General features: G+C 36.0%; 1 protein-coding gene across 13 annotated transcripts in view; it reads right to left on the reverse strand.

Moving 5' to 3' along the window:
* Positions 1-20,664, reverse strand: part of Picalm (phosphatidylinositol binding clathrin assembly protein) — an 80,239-nt gene that overhangs the window by 41,397 nt on the left and 18,178 nt on the right. For all 13 annotated transcript variants that reach the window (XM_090348570.1, XM_090348568.1, XM_090348579.1 and 10 more), the window contains exons 2-7: positions 13,892-14,034; positions 11,526-11,601; positions 7,945-8,047; positions 5,557-5,650; positions 2,666-2,777; positions 1,092-1,198 (exon numbers count right to left, since the gene is read on the reverse strand). In XM_090348570.1, the coding sequence (XP_090204696.1) occupies positions 1,092-1,198; positions 2,666-2,777; positions 5,557-5,650; positions 7,945-8,047; positions 11,526-11,601; positions 13,892-14,034 (635 nt within the window). The remainder of the gene's footprint in view (positions 1-1,091; positions 1,199-2,665; positions 2,778-5,556; positions 5,651-7,944; positions 8,048-11,525; positions 11,602-13,891; positions 14,035-20,664) is intronic.

Below are 20,664 nucleotides of genomic sequence, written 5' to 3' on the forward strand. Positions count from 1 at the left end.
GCTCAGCTACTAATTCTTATGTTAATACCCCAAACTATATTCTCAATGGTAGCTATTCTTCATTTTATTTATTTTATTATATATTTTTTATTGTCAGGGTAATGTATAGAGGGGTTAGTTACATTCATCAGGTAGTAGGTGCATTACGTCTCACACACTGGTACCCCTTTCTCAAGTTTTTGTCCCCATTTCCCTCTCCCCACCCTTCCCAATCATCTTGTTTCTATTTTTCATTTTATAATCACTCTTATTTTCAAAATCTCTCTGGTTTTCAGAATGTTAACAGTAGAAAATACAAAAAACAAAACAAACCTTTAACTCATCCTAAGATATTACTAGGTGTCTAAGAACTCTTCTTCCCTTTAAATATAGTCCAAGAAGCTACACTTGCCTTTGCTCCAAAAGTTAAGGTCTCCTAATGCACTGCAAGCCCAAAGACAGAACTGTTTTAGAGTTAGAAATTTACATTTCTTAGGTCATTTGGGGCAGCTAGTTTATCCTATTTGAGTCAAACCAGTAGTTCGGAAGTAAACAGGGCTTAAAATTTATGCTGGTAACTATAACTACCAAATACAAAAAAACAGAGGAGGCCAAAGGGTAAAGTTAATACGAGTCTTGCTATGAAGACAAGGCTGTCCTTCACTGAATCAGTCCTCTTCAACATCCTGAGTACTGGAATAATAAGCATGAACCACTGTACCTGGCGTAATAAGTTACAACTTATTTCAAAATTTTTTTACTGGAATCAAAGCATAAATCATACCTTATAGTTTTAGTATGTGACTGATCCTAAAGAGATAGAAAAGTAATTACTATTTTTTTTCCTTTAAAGATCTTTAAATCCAAAAAAATTCTCAGTGGGCATCATAAAATAGCTTATTAACAAGGGTATTTTTTCCCAATGTCTCATCATCCTGTACTACTATTACTTTTTTCAACCTGCTACAGAATAGAGTATCACTGTAGAAATAAAGCCTAAAATCACTAACTTGCTAAAGAGTATTAACTGATACAACTGGTCAAAACATCCAGGGACACATTTCTTTACAATCCATACATGTAGGAGACACAGGGCCTTAAAGACAACTTACCTCTGCAACTTTGAGAAACTCTGAGATTCTTGTCATCCTAGTCAAGAATTTCTTATAGATATCTAGACCTTCTTTGCACTGGTTCTTTTTCATATCAAAATATTTTTCTGCCAAAAGCATAAAAATACTTTCAGTTACAACAAAATGGCACAAACAAGGAAGTTTATTAACGGTTACAAAAAGATTACAATAGTCCTCTCAAAAGACGGACAAGATATTTACATGAAATAAATTTAGATATTTGAAGCAAGATAGAATTGAAGTGCTAAAAATAAAAGTGCTTGACTTTATTAATTTACAAATTGTTCCACAATATTCCTTCCATCAGTTTCCTCAAATATACACATATATTGCATGTAGACACACATCATATTGGGAGAGGGAGGGTAGGGAAACTGATAGAGGAGATGAAATTGATATTTTACTCCTCTTAAAACAACATTTGCTGGAAGTATGGCTCAGCACTAAGTCTAAACTCTAGTACTGCCATACACAATACATCGATTTCTTAGTTTATATTCACTAAAAATATTAACCTGTCAATATGACAACCCTGTTCAAACGTTACTTGGAATACTCCCAGTTTTAAATATGTTAACATCAGCAAATTGTTCCATTTATACCAATCATAGGGTGGAAGACTATGCTTTTTCACAACTTTAGAGGAAAGACAACCCCTCATTTTTCACTAAACCCAATTTCCCAAACCTCATGAACTAAATAAAACACTTCTAAATAAATATGGTAGGTATAGTACATTTAAAAAAATCAATTTAACTGAATAATCTCTAAGTGGGTAATGTGGAGATAAGAGGCATATTGGAATAAAAATGCCTAATATCTGACATCTAATACTCCAGTACTTTGAATGTTTTCTACCTCATGCAAATCCCATTAAAATAAATGAGTAATTTTTATGTGAAATTAACTTCACCACAAATATACTGAATCTACAACACCACAAATTCCTAAAATGGCTCAAAGTAAAAGTCACCCCCCCAAAATAAATGTTTAATAGGTTCAAAATGTTCAGGTTAGGGACCAAGAGTTAAGACTAGTGGTAGAGTGCTTGCCTAGCATGCATGAAGCCTTGGGTTCGATTACTCAGGGTACCACATACACAGAAAAGGCCCAAAGTGGTGCTGTGGCTCAAGTGGTAGAGTGCTAGCCTTGAGAAAGCTAAGGGCCAGTGCCCAGGCCCTGAGTTCAAGCCCCAGGACTTGTTGAGGTTTAAATCCTCAACAAACCATCTACCTAAAAATCATACATATATTATGGAACAAAGTGAGGAAATAAAGTGTTTTTCCTCAGAAAAAAGTTTTATAATGCACCTTCTATCTGGCAAATATCATGTAACCCTTTTATTAATTACAATAAAAATATTTTTAAAAAAATTTTAAAAATTACATATACAATCGGGTATAAAATTCTTTCTCCTATATTAATCATTAAAATAAATGAACATATAAGCAATGACTTTTTGGCAGCCTTAAATAACAACTTAGTCAATATTACTTATCCATATGACCCAGGTAAGAAAAACAAAAATGTAATAAGGTTACAGCAGAATTTACCCAACAAATTAATGATTCCTTCATTGTATGCTGCAAATAGTCTAATGGCATCTTTGAATAGGAGCATGAAGGCAGCATTTATTACCCCATTTGTAAGTTCATTGCTATTAACCTAGGAAGAAAACGAAAGAAAACAGATTAGCTAATCTTATGTTTCAAATGACACTGACAGAAAGATTTCCCTCCTACTCAAACTGGACTCTCATACGCAGGCTGGCTTTGAACTATGATCCTCAGATCTCAGCCTCCTGAGTAGTTAGGATTACAGGTACGGGCCTAAACTTTCTAGTTCATGAATTTATTTCATGCAATCAGTTAACAGGCAAATATTGTAAAAATCTTACCAAAAATGTTCACTTACACACATGAAAACCATAAAAACATTAATCCCATTTTTAAATATTCAGTTTAGTTCAGAATTATATCCTGAGGAGAAAAGTAATGTCATTCATCACCTTGCTTCCAAACTTTGTAGAGGTTAGCTCAACTTTTGATTACAATAGTGCCAATGTCTATTACTTTTTCTTTTATGGTAGGACTCAAGGCTTATGTAGGACCTTGTGCAAGCTCTCTATATCCCCAATTCAAAATACTGCTCCTTTCTAGACAGAAATTCATATTAACTCATTAAAGATTCACTGAACAACATTTTTGGGGGGGTGAGTTATGGGACTTGAACTCTGGGCTTGAGCTTTGTCCCTGAGCTCTTTAGCTCAAGGCTACTGCTTTCCCCTGGAGCCACGGCACCACTTCCAAATTGAGCAGTTTTAAAGTCATTGACCCAATAACATCACTAAAGCACTGAGCTAAGTTAGGTAGAAGACATGTAATTTTTAAGTATACAATTTCCCAGTATTATTATATAAACTAATTCATAAGGTCACAAAGAGAATTAAATGCCAATGATTGAAAAGTCCAGGTATAAGTGATAGAGTACTTACCTAGCATCCATGAGGACCTGGGTCCAATCACCAGTACCATTTTAAAAAAAAAACAGAGGAAGCTGGGCCCACATGACTCAGGCCTATAATCAGAGCTACTCAGGGGGGCTGTGCTTGAAGCCAGCTAGTCAGAAAAGTCCGTAAGACTTATTTCCAAAAAGGTGGAAGTTGAGCTTTGGTTCAAGTCATAAAGCACTAGCACTGAGCAAAAGAAGCCCAGGGACATCACCCATTCCCTTAGTTCAAGCGCTTCAACCAACCAACCCCCACAATTATTCTGACCACTTTAGACAATATTTAGTACATGAAAATTACAATTTTCTGTGACCTTTGTAGCTGTTCATATTCGTGAGTACATCCATGTGTCCTGTAGCTATGTGTACACATGTGCCTAAGGAGTAGTATTTAACATAGGCACAAAGTTGATGAAAGTACAAGAAGCTGGGGGAAAAAAAACAGTATCTGCACCTTGTCTAACAGGTCTGATTGACAGGAAGAATCCTAGTAAGAAAGACAATTTACAAAACAAAAACCCCAAACAATATATAGTTAAAAACAAATTAAAATATAATAAAAATTATATAATTGGACTATTCTTTTTCTTTTCTTTTTTTTTTTTTTTTGCCAGTCCTGGGCTTGAGCTCAGAGCCTGAGCACTGAGTCCTTGAACTTTCTCAAGGCAAGAGCTCTACCACTTGAGCCACAGCAACACTCTGGCTTCTTTCTCTATGTATGTGGTACCAAGGAATCGAACCTGGGTCTTCATGCATGCTAGGCAAGCACTCTACCACTAAGCCAACCTCCTGGTCCCTGGACTATTCTTTCTTAAACAGCTATCTGAAAGACAGGTATTATTCACTGAAGAGAGCCAAGCAAGATGGCACATACATCATAGCACTCGCTGAGGCATGAAGATAACCAGTTGAAGGGCTATACAGCAAATTCCAGGCCAGCCTGAGCTTCATAGCAAGTTTTTTCCAAATACCAAAAAAAAAAAGCTGGATGCTTGTGGCACCGACCTGTAATCCTAGCTACTAAGAAAGCCAAGAGAACTGGACCCTGTAAAGTCAATGATGATCACCAGTTAACCAATAAAATGTCAGATTGGAAATTGGGCTTAAGTAGTAGCTCATCAAAAGAAAGCAAAAAGCCTCAAATCCTAAGTTCACTCAACACTGGCACAGAGGGGGGGAAAAAGACCAAGAAGGAAAACAAGCTCATTGACTTGTTGACAACAATATTTTTTAAGTGCATGTCAGCAATATTTACTACAAACCTAAATGTTTATTTCCATCAAATTCTCTTCAGACAAAGCAATGTTATGCAAACAGGTTACAAGGACAAAAAGGTTATAAGGAAGGACAGACTTATTCTCTTTTAGGAACAGTATTTAGTACTGAGTTTTAAAAAATCTTATTTTAAGAAAACTAAGTATTTATCAATAGAAGAACCTAGTAAATCATTATACACAAGGAAGTATAACATAGACATTGAAATTATTAAGTAATTTTCATAGATACAGTTGGCTCATTAAATGAAAATAAATACAGTAGGGCCCTTTGAATCTACACAAAACAAAATAATGCTTTATGTTGTAGAAAAGAAGTCTGAAATGTTTTTGTTTGTAAAGGACCAGACAGTGGTCATTTGAGGCACTGTAGATGGCATGGCATCTATTGCTACTATTTAAGTCTACTACTCTAACACAGAGCAACCATGGACAGCAGGAAAATTGCTGTTTTTTTACTCCTGCAACAGTACTGTGAACACTGACATTTGAAATTCATAACATTTTTACCTGTCACAAAATATCCTCAATTATTTTTCCAAGGACTTAAAAATGGTAATTTTAGCTGAGCATCACAAAAACAGGCCATTAAGCTTTAGTTTGATAACACCATTCTAGGCAATGAAATACAACATTCAATTACAAAAGCATAAGCAACTTACATTAAAATCAAGAAGTGCATCCATTTGATTTTGGATAATTGGTACAGTTTTTAAGAGTTTTTCTGTGTTCATCGTTCTCATAACTCCATCAGCCCTATTTAAAAAAAAGAAAAATGAATCTGCTACTAAATATCATTTCTGACTCTTTACAAGAGAATAAAGTTGTAATAAAATGTTACAGATTTTTAATTCATTACTGAACTTAAAGCCTTAAGAAAAAGTACAAATAAAAGCAGTCAATACAATATATTCAATATCAATGTATCCATTTAAAACTGAAAATATAGCCAGGCTGGTGGCTCACGCCTGTAATCCTACCTACTGAGGAAGCTGAGATCTGAGGATTGAGGTTCAAAGCCAGCCTCCAGCCTGGTCACTAAATAACTCATCTCCAATTAATCACTAGAAAAAGGGAAATGGGGCTGTGGCTCAAGGGGTAGGGTGGTAGCCTTGAGTTGAAAAGCTCAGGGACAGCGCCAATGCCCAGAGTTCAGAGTTCAAGCCCCATGACCTATACACACACACACACACACACACACACAAAACCTGAAAATATGGCTGGGAACATGGCCTAGTGGTAGAATGCTTACCTAGCATGCACAAAGCCTTGGGTTTGATTCCCCAGAACCACGTACATACAAAAGGCTGGACGTGGAGCTGTGACTCAAGTGGTAAAGCACTAGTCTTAAGAAAGCCCAAGGACAGTACCCAGTCCTTGAGTTCAGGCCCCCAGGACTGGCAAAAAAAAAAAAAAAGTGTGTGTAAAACATGAAACATAAGAGCATTTTATAATAGGAAGACAATGCACTTTTCACAAAAAGAAACCACACAACTCTCAAAGCCAATGTGTAAAAATCAAATTTACCACTTTGGTATATGTGTGTGTATTGTACTATGGCTTAAACTCAAGACCTAGGGATAGCCCCCCCCCCTTTTTTTTTTGCCAGTCCTGGGCTTAAGCTCAGGACCTGAGCACTGTCCTTGGACTTTCTCAAGGCTAGAGCTCTACCACTTGAGCCTCAGCACCACTTCTGACTTTTTTCTATGTATGTGGTACCGAGGAATCGAACCCGGGTCTTCATGCATGCTAGGCAAGCACTTTAACCACTAGGCCAAACTCCCGGCCCTAGTCCTTCGTTTTTTTCGCTCAAGTTGGCGCGCTACCTCTTGAGTCACATACAGCTCCATTCTGGCATTTTGGCGGTGAACTAGAAGTAAGTCTTTTAGATTTTCCTGCCTAGGTTGGTATGAACCATACTCCTCAAACTTAGCCTCCTTGAGAAGCTAGGATTTCAGACTTGAAACAACAAAAAAATATTTTGCCTCAAAAACCCACAAACTATTATATATGGAATCGTGAATTTGAATTTAAGGTCCAAGCACTATTGTATCTGAAGTATTTTATCTATAGCCAGGCATGAGAGCATATGTCTTTAATCCTCATATATCCTCACAAGTCTGAGGTAGGAAAATTATTTTGATACCAGTCTAGACAACTGAGACCTTCAAAAGGGTTGGCAAAAGAAAAAAATAAAGAAAAAAATGTTGGCAAAAATCACGAAGAAATTGAACTTTAATGCATTTCTGGTATAAATGTGAAATGGCTTTAAATGTGTTAAAAAACATTTTGGCAGCTCCTAAAAACTCAAAAACTAAGATAGCGTATCATGTAGCAATTCCACTCATAGGTATATGTAAGCACAGTGGAAAGAAGATTTTCCCCTAATAACAAGAAGATATGTCACTCAATCATCTATTTGTTGATGATCAGATAAAAATACGGTTTATATTCATACCATACTATATTTGGCTATAAGAACAAACATATACCCTAACATACACTATAATAGATACTTTGGTTTTAATACATTATGTTCAATGAAAGAAAGTAAACTCAAGAACATTTGGTTCTACTCATAGAAGTGTCACAATAGGCAATGACTTGAAGCAGAAAGCAATTTCATGATTGCAGGTTTCTGGAGGAAAAAAGGAATGAGAAATGGCAAATACGCAAGAGATGATAAAAATGTTCTGAAATTACATACGTGAAGAATCAATGAATTATAGACTTCAAAAGGGTGGACTTTATATTAGATGAATAATATTTCAATAGTTATAAAAATAATCTCACTTCAGGGGGGAGGGAAAACAGAAGAAAAACGTGGGAAGGGGTAACAACGATGTTCAAGAAGTAATGTATTCATTTCCTTATGGATGTACCTGCAACCCCTCTATATATTACTCTGATAATAAAATAAAATCTCATGCCAAAAAGTATCTGAAGTATTTATTTCAAACAAAAATGGATTTCATCTTTCAAAACTGCTAAAACTCCATAAGTTATGATGTAGTTTGAATTAGATGTCAAAAGAAGAAAGCGTAACTTACCCTCTCTTCACTTTTGTGAAATCAAATGCGACTTGTCTGTATGAAACTGCTTTTTCATTTAGGTATCTACTGTATCGCCTAATAAATGTAGACATATCATATCCTGAAGAAAAGAAACAGAAAGGTTTTCATAAATTATTAAAATCTCACTTTGCCTATAAAACAACTTTTATTCAGTAGTTTCATCTTGATATCCCAAGCTCACCATTAAACTAAGAAAAAATTGCATAATAAATTCAGTAAAACACTTTTTTTTTCAAAGCAAGTCATATACAGGTTTTAAAAAAAACAAACTATTCCCCTTAAAATTTCACTAAAATATCTTCCCCTTTTGCTTTTTGATCAACCCTGTACCAAGGCCTTGCAGTTTTAAGGCAAGCACTCTACTATTTGAAGTATGCCTCTAGTCCTTGTTTGTCTTTGTAAAGTAGAAGGAAAATTTATAGACTTACTGACAAGGAATCAGTGAAGTATAAAGGTGCTTTGGGGAGTTTTTCTGGTTTTTGTTGTTGTTTTTTGTTTTTTTTTTTTTTTTTTTGCCAGTCCCGGTGCTTGTACTCAGGGCATGAGCACTGTCCTTGGGCTTTCCTCAAGGATAGCACTCTACCACTACTTCTAGCTTCTTCCTATGTATGAAATCAAACCTGGGTCTTCATGCATGCTAGGCAAGCACTCTATCACTAGGCCAAAATCTTAGCCTGTTTTTTGCTTTTAATGATGGAATACTTGGCCTCTGTTTTTGTGTTCATGAACGGTGCACTACCACTTGAAACACATCTTCAATTCCAGTTTGTGTTAGTATCTAAAATGAAATTGAACTTGAGCATTGATGGTTCATGCTGTTGCCCTTAAATACCCAGGAAACTAAGATCCTAAGGATCCCAGTTTGGAGCTAGCCCAGGCAGCAAAGTCTGACTTTTCTCCAAATAGGCGGCAAAGAAACAGGCTAGAGGCATGCCACAAATGGTAGAGCACTGGCCAAGCTAGTTTTGACTTCAAAGAATGAATTGCACATCCTATGTACCCCTTCCTTATTTTATTGAACAGTTTGAAGCACTGGTATTAATTATTCCTTAAAGGATTTAAAAACTGGCTGTGAACCTATCCGGCCCTAGGCTTTACTTTGTTGGGGAACTATTACTCCTTCAATTCATTGCTTGTTATAAATTAGCTTAAGTGGTTTACACTTTGTTTTTGTTGGTGGTAGAGCTTGATTGAACTCTGGACCTGGGCATTGACCCAGAGCTCTTCAGCATAAAACTTGCGCTCTACCACTTGAGCCACACTGCCACTCTTGATTTTCTGGTGGTTAACTGGTGATAAAAAGTCTCACAGAGGAGCCGGGAATTTGGCCTAGTGGTAGAGTGCTTGCCTAGCATGCACCAAGACCCGGGTTCGATTCCTCGGCACCACATACATAGAAAAAAAAAAGCCAGAAGTGGTGCTGAAGCTCAAGTGGTAGAGCTCTAGCCTTGAGAAAGTCCAAGAGCAGTGCTCAGTCCCTGAGCTCAAGCCCAAGACTGGCAAAAAAAAAAAAAAAAAAAGTCTCACAGACTTTAGTGTCTGGTATGACTTTAAACCACAATCTTCAAATCTCAGCCTCTTGAGTAACTGAGCCCTGAGCACCTGGCTATATGCTCTTAATGTGGAAAATGCATTTAAGAACAAATAAAAAAATCTTCCACATTAAATAAACTTTAAAGGAATTCATGACCACTAAATTAGCACTCCAGAAGACACTGATATGAATACTCCAAGTGTTTTATTCATTTTTTTTCTATGGGCAACTGGGGAAACTAAAGTCACACTCTATTATTAAGTTGACGGGGATTCTATCTGTGCCTTTATGCCCAGTAGTGTTTGTTTTACTGAAATGAGTGTATCAATATATGTTTTATCCTCAGGATGGGCTATTCCTCTGATTAATATGACAGGAAATTCTTTTGACTCCTCTCTTGGCAATTTCTGATTTGAAATCCACCTCACCAGATACAACTATCTGATTGCTTTCATTCTCCATTTGTTTGGAATAATAACCTTTCCTGTCCTTTCCCAGGTTTGCCTTTGTAATAGTGTGGTTTTTTTTATTAAAGAATTTATTAACGTTGACTTTTACATCATATTTTAAATGACAAGTTTAACAAACAAATGTTCAAGAAGGGAATCTATTTACAATCACTGGGACTTAGTATTTAGAAGTTAATCAAAATTAGGCTAAGGGTTTGTATGTCATAGAAACATATAATTTATGAAATAAAACATGTCTACAGAGTCATAGGTTTTTGTCTATATAGTTATGTTTATATTTCCATTACCATGTCCATAGCATTGGGTATGCAGATATTGAGTCCTAGCTCTTGTACTCTTTGGATTTAATAGCCACATATTAAGGATACCATGCGCCTTTTGTTCCTTAGGTCCTGACTTGTCTTACTCAACATGATTCACTCTAGATTCATCCACTTCCCTGCGAATGCCATTATTTTATCTTGTCTGTTGGCTACGTAGAATTCCATTGGGTATATATACCACATTTTCTGTAAATAGTGTGTTTCTTATAGGCAACAAATGGTCTTGTCTTTTAATCTGGCCCCTTTATGCCTTTTCATTAAAAAATTGTGAACACTAATATTCAGATTACTGAAACTTATATAGTAATTCCTGTCATTTTGTTGATTTTGTAATGACTAGTTCTAGTCCTGGAGCTTGAACTCAGGGCCTGGGCACTGTCCTTGGGCTTTCTCGAGGCTAGCATTCTATCACTTGAGTCACAACAACACTTCCAGCTTTTTCTGTGTACGTGGTACTGAGGAATCGAACCCAAGGTTTCCTAGGCAAGCATTCTACCTCTAAGCCATGATCCAAGCCTAATGATTGAATTCTTAATCCTCATTTTTTAATCTACTGATAGACTGAGCTTTATTCTTTCACATATTTTCCTAGTAGCACTTATCTACCTCTTCTGTATGTGTAGGAAGATTGTATGTACTTTACAGTTATTAATTAAATCTCCTGATAACCCTCTTGGAATGGGACTATCATTATTCCTGACTTTACAGATGCAGATAAATAACTTACTCAAGCTCATACAACTGTAAATGGTAAAGAGAAAATTCAAACCTAAATAGTTTACACTAATATTCAAATAGTAGAATACATGTCTAATCAAGCATGAGATTCTGAGTTCAAATACCAGGACCATTTAAACAGAAAAAGATATGTATGTATGTACATATACATATACATGCACATGCGTGTATGTGTGAGCGCACACGTGCGCACACCCTCCCCCACACACACCTGGAGTCCACGAACCCAAACGGTCCAACTCTAGAATCAATGCTCTGAACTAACCTATAATGCCTCTCTAACTTCAGGATGCTGGATACAAAGTCAAAATCAACTCTGATATTCAAACTAAAAGACTTGCTCCCCACTATAAGTCTCATTAAAACAAAAAGTTTAAAACAGTAGCATGCTAAGAATTCAATTCTGCAACAATATATGAGCATACTGTTGACTTTCTGTGCAACTATTTTTATATGGGAAACTCTAGATTTTCCGTAGTAAGTTGACCTTACCTTGCAGTCCACTTTTATCCAAAAAATTGCTTAGGTTAAACAATGTGTTTCTTGAAGCCAAATACTGAATAAAACGCTGGAAAACAAATAAACATCAAATTAAGGTACTGCCATCTCAAAACCTGATTTGAAAAGTAGGAGGAAAAGAGAAAAATTATTTTTTTGGTCAGTTCTGGGTCTTGAACTCAAGGGCTGAACACTGTCCTTGGGCTTTTTCCTCAAGAATAGCATTCTACCACTTGAGCCACAGCTTTACTTACAGCCTGTCTATGTATGTGGTACTAAGGAATTGAAACCAGGCCTTCATGCATACCAGGCAAGTACTCTACCACTAGGCCAAACTCCCAGCCCCCATCTTTATTCTTTGTATTAAGTAGCTAACCAATCTAAAAATCATACACATTTTTTTACTAGTACACAGAATCTATTAAAACCTGGTTCGTTTCCAAACTATATTAAACAAGATAATATAAGGAAAAAGGCACTGCAACCAGTAATTTTAGTTTTATTAACAGGACTATAGCTTATCATATTCACTTGAGACAGGGTCTTGTTATGCTACCAGCTGACCTTGAACTCCTGGGTTCAAGTGATCACTTGCTTAGCCTCTCAAGTATCTGGGATTACAGGCCACACATCATCATGCCTGTCTGGCAATTAGTTTTACTTTATATTAAATTAACTAAAATATACTTATTTTTTCCAATGTGCAATTTAACTCAATTTTCCCCAAGGGATTATCCATTTAATAAATGCAGATCTAGTTTAATCATTTTTAAATGATGTTCTAGTATTACAGTGACTAAATATATCATTATGCAGCCCCTGCATTTATGGTATAAAGGTTCTTTGCAATTTTTACTATGATAATGCCTCATTGACATCTTTTTTCACTTGGTCTCCAATTATTTAAGGAGTTCCTCAGGACATATAAAAGCATAGCTTTTTTTAGCTAGACATGAGTGGCTCATGCTATAATCTTAGGTACTCAGGAGGTTGAAATCTGAGGATTTAGTTTCAAAGGTAGCCAAGGCAAAAAAAGTTTACAAGCAAAAGCTGGGAGTCAAAAAAAAGTGTGGCTCAAATGGTAGAGTGCCACCCTTGAGCAAGAGCAAAAGGACTTGAATTTCAAATCCTAGTAACAGCATACGTATGCATACAACATAAGGTTCATCTTTTGCAAAACTCAGTAAAAAATGCTTTCCCCTAAGGGCTTACTTCCCATAGAAAATAGACTAAAGAAATTACTTTTAAATTTTCTTTTTGTTAGTACTCCCCTTTTTAAAAAAATTACTTGTAGTGGCTTACTATTGTTTTACTATCCCAATTCATTCTGGAATATGGAATTATATAAAGACAATAAACACAAACACCAAATATACCAATGCTTATAAACATTTAAATTAGGATCCTAACTACTAAAAGTACAAATACTTTCAGACAAGTACAAAAAGAAATTATATTCTTAGATGATGGTATGGTTTGCTGGAATAAAAACCACCAGTAAATTCCTACTTTAATTCTGAAATTTAATAATGCTGCATTGACATTTGCAGAGATTATAGTCCCATGACTTTAAAGGTAAAGGTAATGAGGAAAATGATGGATATCAGAAAGTCATTATATTCTGAAATCTAGTAACAAAGGCTGAAGTTCCTCATTCTTATGACAGCTATCTAGGGCTGCATTTTTTCATTTTATCTACTTTCATCCATATATTTTTAGAAAGCTCTTTTTAACACCGTTTCACAATGAGTAACTGAGAACCATTTACAGTTATGAGCCAAAAAAATAACAATTGACTGTAAGACAATTATGGAAAATAAAATGATTCTCTCCAAAGATAAAACTCCAACTTATATATCTTATTTGTTACCCCTTTTGAACAACAAAAGTCTCAATATAATGAAGAATTCATTCTTCAATCAGTCCCTCTAAGCCAAATGTCACCTTCAACATCACAACCTTGAAATAGGCAAAGTACTTCCAAAGACAACCATATAATAATCAAATAGAAATCTGTTTGGATTATAATTTGAAAAGACTAAGTGAATGCAGACAAACACATAGTCTACAAACCATTTCTGCAAAGATCAGTGCCACCCACAGAACCCACATTTTGAAATTATCTTTTGTTTCTTGATCTCATTATTGAAATCCTCTGTGCTCTGGCCCACTTTCTATTTTTTAGTTTACAGGCCATCTTTCCTCAAATTTCAGGATACACCATTATACTCCTGGTAAGTCATCTTGCCCTTCTTATCTGTATTATTCATTTGCAAAGTTACTGACGTTTTGCTTGAAGAAAATCAAATAGAATAATCAGACATCACACTAATATACTTGCTAACGAAAACTGATCTCACCTCATTTCCATATACCATCAAATGATGAGTTGTAATGAGAGATTTGAAGACCACCACCCAACTACTGTTAGTAGTTCTTTCAAACAAACTGTCTGCCAATTGTGGGATGTTCACATTCATCTCATTTGTGCACTGAATTAAGTCTGCAATAAAAAAAAAAAAGATTTGCTTATTATCAGATTTATATATAAATAGGTGAAAAACCTAACAAAGAGAAACCACAATGGATAGTTTGGACAGTTTGTTAAAACTCTTTTGGAGGTATACAAGATTGATCAGTAATAACACAAAGAAAACAAAACTTCTTTAAGGTATAACTCACCCTCAAGAGTTTAATCATCTTAAAAAGAATTGTTTCAGGGCCTTAAGGAACTTTTAGTTCTCCTAGCAATACTATTCATCCCTTTAAAAGAAATTTCTACCCTGGGTATTGGTGACACTTACATGTAAATCTAATTAGTTGGGGGTAGTCTGATACTGTTAGGTTTGTGATTTGAGGCCAGCTGGGCAAGAAAAAAATTCTGAAACTCGAAACGAAGAGCTGGACTTGGTGGAACGTGCCAGTCATCCTAGCTACCAGGAAGCCTAACACAAGTTAAACCCATACAGAAATCAAGAGCACAGCTTAAATATATAAAGCAAAATCTGGGCTGGAGGCACGACTCTAACCCTGCTTAGCAATCAAGGCCCTGAGTTCAAAACCTAAGCCTAACAGAAATAAATAAAATTTTAACACAGAGAAGCATAAATAAGCTGAAGATGAATTGCTTTCATTAACATATGCCCTACAGTATACTACCTTTACACGAAAAGGAAAATTACAGTCGATGAGTAAGATTGTAATTGGTTTATAAAAAATACTTCATTTTTCGTTCCCTCAATCCTAACAACTTATGGTAAAGCAAAATGGATTAAGTTTTTTACTACATCAATTTCCAAGTCAGGAGTGACTTAAAAACTATTATTTAAGTGGGCACCAGTGGCTCATGCCTATAATCCTAGCTATTCAGGAGGCTGAGATCCAAGGATTGAAATTCAAAGCTAGCCTGGGTGTGAAAAATCTGTGAGACTATTATCTCCAGCCCACTGCCAGAAAACAGGAAGTGGCACTGTAGCTCAAGTAGTAAAGCACTAGCCTTAAGCTCAGGGACAACAACAGGCCCAGAGTTCAAGCCCCACCATCAACAAAAAAAAGAAAGAATGAAGGAAAGAGGTATCATTTAGCATTACTGTGAACTCAAGTTCTAATCTTGTATTTCAAATTCAAAAGCATACTATAAAATAATCTATCATACAAAGGTTTCACAAAAGATTCTATCTAGAATATGCTTAACAGATAATAACATATTCAGTAAACACCAAATATGAGTCAATTTAAGGAAATAATAGGAAGACCAAGACTTGAATCATTTTAATACATGTATCAAATATAATGAACAGATATGTAAGCTTAACTCTCATTAGCTCTTAATGATTAGTTATAAATTTAATTCAAAAAATTATTGCACAACTTAAGGTTTTTCACTATTTACATATATGCATATAATCTTTGATCAAACTTACCACATTTATATAACTTTCTTTACCCTCCCTCTCTCCCTAAACATGAATTCAAAAGATCTAACTTGGCCTTAATTACAAATAAGGAAGGACAATATAATCAACATTACAGCTTACAATTTTCAAATACTTGCTTTAGAAAGCCCAATTATTTGGATAAACAAAGTATCATTTGTTAAATTTAGACACAAAGATTCTCTGGCCAACATTGCTTGAAGAACAAAGCACAACAGAATGCCCACAAAATAGCAGAATGACAAGTCTTTCACAATTCAGACTTGCAACAAAAATTAAATGGTAAAGTCAATCTGGGATTGCCTATTTCCCTTCTGAAATTTAAAAGAAAATAGATTTTTATTACTGCCTTTGCTGAATTTCATACTTCCTACTGCTTATCCTGCAGCAATGAACATATTTGTCTTACTCCAAATACAACACATTGTGGGTACAGCATATTTACCACTTTTTATGCAATCCAGGCTAGCCTCAAACTCATGTATGTCACCATACTAAGCTCTGGCTTAATTTCTTAATTACAATTAGTTTTAATTTATGATAGGAGGGCAAAACAGGTTTGTTGCGGGGGCTATTTTCAGTGGGAGGGGATACCTAAATAGAGTAAATACAGATAAATAAAAGTCAAAATATTCTATAGGGAAAAGTGAGGAGAGGATGAGGCTGATATGAAATATTGCATTCATGTATGGAAATGTCATAATGAAACCACCTTTGAACAACCAATGTATGCTAACAAATCAGAAGGAAGGAGGGAGGAAAAGGAAAGGTGAGAGAGGAAAGAAAGGAGGAAGGGAAGGAGAGAGAAAGGGGGGGTGAGAAAGTAGGGAGGCAGGCAGGCAGGTTGGTTTCCTGGGCATTGGAGGTAATATATACAGCTACGCTACTTAGGAGAAGGAAGCAACAGTATCTCAATCTGAAGCCAGTCATAAGCAAGGATAGCAAGAATCTGTCTCCAAAATAGTAAACTAAAAGAGTTGGAAGAGTGGCTCAAGTAGACATGTATAAGGTCCTGAGTTCTATTTCTATCCTCCTCTAAAAAGCCCAATATCAAGCTCCCCTCCCATATTTAATTTTATATTCCTAGATTTTCTTCTATATCCTTCTAGAAACTATCTTGATACACCACCCAGTTCTTAAATGTAATACCTACTCCCTTAGAATAGCATCAGCAGTACTTGTGCTCCTTACATTCTTACTGGCTTTTTAAAAATAAACCCAAAGATACTCCCCTACTTCTGCATCTGTTAATATGTAGTCAAGATCACATCTGTGGCTACCTTAAACCCCCAGAAAACCCTGCTTCTCAGCCGGTTCAAGCTGTCAGCCTAGATATTTGGGAAGAGCATTACTGTGCCTGAGAGGTTTGGCAAACATTACTATCAAAGAACTGTTCTGCAATGCGCAGTATCAATACTCTACAACTGAGATTGCCAACAATGAAACACATTAATCTGACTCTTCTATGAAATAAGTGATGCAGGTAGGAGTCTCACTCATCCCATATCTCTAACCATCTCTAAATTAGCTGCCAAATTCTCTACAACACGATACTACCACTGCTAAACCTATTGTATTTAGGGTAGAGACAATGCATTCCACATCTGTCAAAAATCCTTCTGTCTGTAGTCTCTATCATAAAACCATTTTCCAATGTTCTGCAATGTACCCTGCTATCCCTTACCTGAATTTCCACACTTCTTGCTCATTCTTTAAAAGTATGTGTCCTTAGTGAATTCACTTACTCTACAGTTACTAAAATGGAAATGTAGTTACTGATTTCCAATCATTTCTTTTCCCAATACCTTAAAAGGAGTCTGTAAAATTATTCTTTATCACAGAGATCAACTGCTAGGATAGTCAAATAGAGCCTTACTTACGTAGCATGTGTATACAAGACTGTATGTCATACGTATACGTATACATACGGAAATAGCATCAACTGTTTTAAAGCTTCTTTGGTTTGACACACTTGTGATGTCAGTTGCCTGAGAGGAAGAAGAGGCAGGACTATGAATTTTAGCACATGTCAGAGCAGACCCTATCTCAAAAACAAAAGAACAAGGTTCTGGCTGACAACTGTAAATGCTCCTAAGGCCCTGGATTCAATCACAGTAATCCCCCCAATACAAAAACAAAAACAAACAAACAAACAAAAAAAAAACCAGCTTAAAATGGCTTGGGCATAAGAAGCCATTTCAAAACACAGGGGGGAGATTATTCTGGCTAAAGAGGAAGGAATGAACTGAAAAATGAATGCTTTAAAGAATTCAGATGGAGTTATGAACACAAAGCCAACTTCTATATTTTACATTTGTATCTGGACAAAATACAGCCTCTTAAAAGTCACAGTTGAGGGGCTGGGAGTTTGGCCTAGTGGTAGAGTGCCTGCCTAGCATACACCAAGGCCTGGGTTCAATTCCTCGGTACCACATACATACAAAAAAGTCAGAGTGGTGCTGAGGCTCAAGTGGTAGAGCTCTAGCCTTGAGAAAGTCCAAGTACAGTGCTCAGGCCCTGAGCTCAAGCCCAGGACTGGCAAAAAAAAAAAGTCTCAGTTGAACATAAGTCAAACTTATTGAATTGTTCATACTCCAATGTTTTAGTTTATAGTTATTATGCAAATGCTTTAAAAACTTAATCAACACAAAGCCCAATCTACTTTCACCCAGTAATTTGCCATAAATACAAAAAGAAAACCTGTTCATCAAAAACAAAAAGTCAAGAAAATGCTCTATTAAAAAACAATTTTGGGGGGCTGGGAGTTTGGCCTAGTGGTAGAGTGCTTGCCTACCATGCATGAAGACCCAGGTTCAATTCCTCAGTACCACATATACAGAAAAGCCCTAAGTGGTACTGTGGCTCAAGTGGTAGAGTGCTAGCCTTGAGAAAGGACAATGCCCAGACCCCTTGAGTTCAAGCCCCAGGACTGGCAAAACAAAATAAATATAAAAAATAAACACATAAAAAGAAAGAAAAAGATAAATTTTACAATATCAAAATTCTGTCATGGACTTTGCTGCTCAAGTGTGAGTCCGTTCCCAGTCTCATTATTAAAATGTTCTTAACCTTATATGAAAGCATTACCAATATAAAATTAATCTGAAAACCTAGAGGATCTAGATCATACAGTAGATTCTGCATTCTTACCACTAGGTGGCGTACTAAACAGTGAACAATAGTAGGAATCTGCCAAGAACAGTACTGCTCAGTTTCATCTACAAACATGCCTTAACTTTTGAGTTTACTTAAGATTCTCTTTTAGTATGCTAAAGTGATTATTTCCAAAACTACAGACCCACATCTGATCCAAAATTACAAACAAAGATCTCAGGTGTAAGGAAATAAATATTCTGGTAAGCACTATTCTCAAAGATTATCTCTATATTCTTTTTCAATTCATCTGAAAAATGCAAGATAATAAAAAACAGAAAACTCATCATTTTACGTAAGAATATAAGACATTTATTTATTTAAGCTGAATAAGGAAACAAAAGTATTACAATTCTCTAAAATAAGAAAAATAATAGCCCAGTACTAGTGGCTCATGCATATAATCTTAGCTACTTAGGAGGCTGAGATCTGAGGATCATGGTTCAAAGCCAGCCCAGGCAGAAACATCTATGAGACTCTTACCTCTAATTAATCACACAAAAAAATACAGAAATAGAGCTGTGGCTCAAGTGGTAGAGTGTTATCCTTGAGCAAAAGAGCTGAAGGACAGCACCCAGGCCCTAAGGTTCAAGCCCCATGACTGCCCCCCCACAAAAAAAAAGAAAAAAATAATGTATCCATGTTACAAACAAGATGTTTGCATTCTTTTCTCTGCAGATTTGAAATTTAAGAATCACAAGCTCACCATATAGTAAAGAAAACATTAAATATCAGGTAATTTCAGAAAAAAGTTTATATACCAAAATACAGTATCTAAGAATTTGCTAACAGCAATTATTAGCTCAATTAGGAATATCACCAGCATTCTCAGGACAGTCTAGTACTGTATTAGAAACATAAAAACCTGACTTCCTAAGCTAAGTGAAGAGTTAAAGTTGGGGACAAAAAAGAATAATTTAATCCCAACAAGACCAGAAAGAAGAAACCAAAGTTTGAGAGGTAAAATAAATACAGATTGTGTATTACAAAGGCAGAGAAACTTACCTGGCAAGATTTAAAAATTTGTACCAAGTCTGAAGGAAAGTATATATAGTTGTACTAGGGTTTTTTTGTCCCTCCTCCCAACCCCCAGTCCCAGGGATTACTCAGGGCCTGAGCACTGTCCTTGGGTTTTCTTGAGGCTGGTGCTCTACCACTTGAGTCACAGCACCACTTCAGGCTTTTTCTGTGTGTGTGGTACTGAGGAATCAAACCCAGGGCTTCATATATCCTAGGCACTCTACCAGTAGGCCACACTTCTGGCCCATGCTGGGCTGTTTTGAACAGTCTTGGTTCATACTTCTTGATCCAGTATAGAATTCCTCAAAAGTGAATCTAATTTGTACAATAAATTATCTGTCACTGTAGTAAAGTTACCTAATAAAATTTTTTATAGATAAGGAATTAATATATTATCACCAAGCCACCATGGTGATATCTTACTTCTGTAATCCCAGCACTAAGGAGACGGAACACAGGCTTTGTCTCCAGATTCATTCCACATGCACAATTTTAAAATGTTTATTGTGGCTCACACCCATAATTCTATCTACTCAGGAAGCTGAGATACAAGGACCATAGTTCGAAGCCAGCTCAGCAGGAAAAGTCCATGAGACTTTTAGTTCCAATTAACCATCAAAAAGTCATTAGTAGAGATGTGGCTCAAGTGAGTATTAGTTTTGAGCAAAAGTCAAGGACAGCATCCAAGGCCTGAGTTCAAGCACCAAGACCACCCAAATTAAGGCAAATTCTCAAGAATGTTCTTTCTACTTTTATCTTGCACAATATACAACACATGGCCTTGTTCATGGACTCATATGACGGGAATATTTGTAGATTCTGATCTGAAGCAAATGGCTATTTCTCTACTTGTAAGATATAGGGGGGAAGAAGGGAAAAACTCCTTCCTATAGTTAGGCTAGTGTTGTTCACAACAACCAGGCCTACATCTAAAAGGTAAATAGGAATTCTAAGTAATTTTCATGTCTTCTCTTAACAATTTATTTTCTGTCTCATCAGAGAATAATGGGTTGCTTAGTGTCCCT

The sequence above is a fragment of the Megascapheus bottae genome, chromosome 16 (assembly GCF_031878675.1).
Source record: "Megascapheus bottae isolate mThoBot1 chromosome 16, mThoBot2.hap1, whole genome shotgun sequence".
NCBI lineage: Eukaryota > Metazoa > Chordata > Mammalia > Rodentia > Geomyidae > Megascapheus > Megascapheus bottae.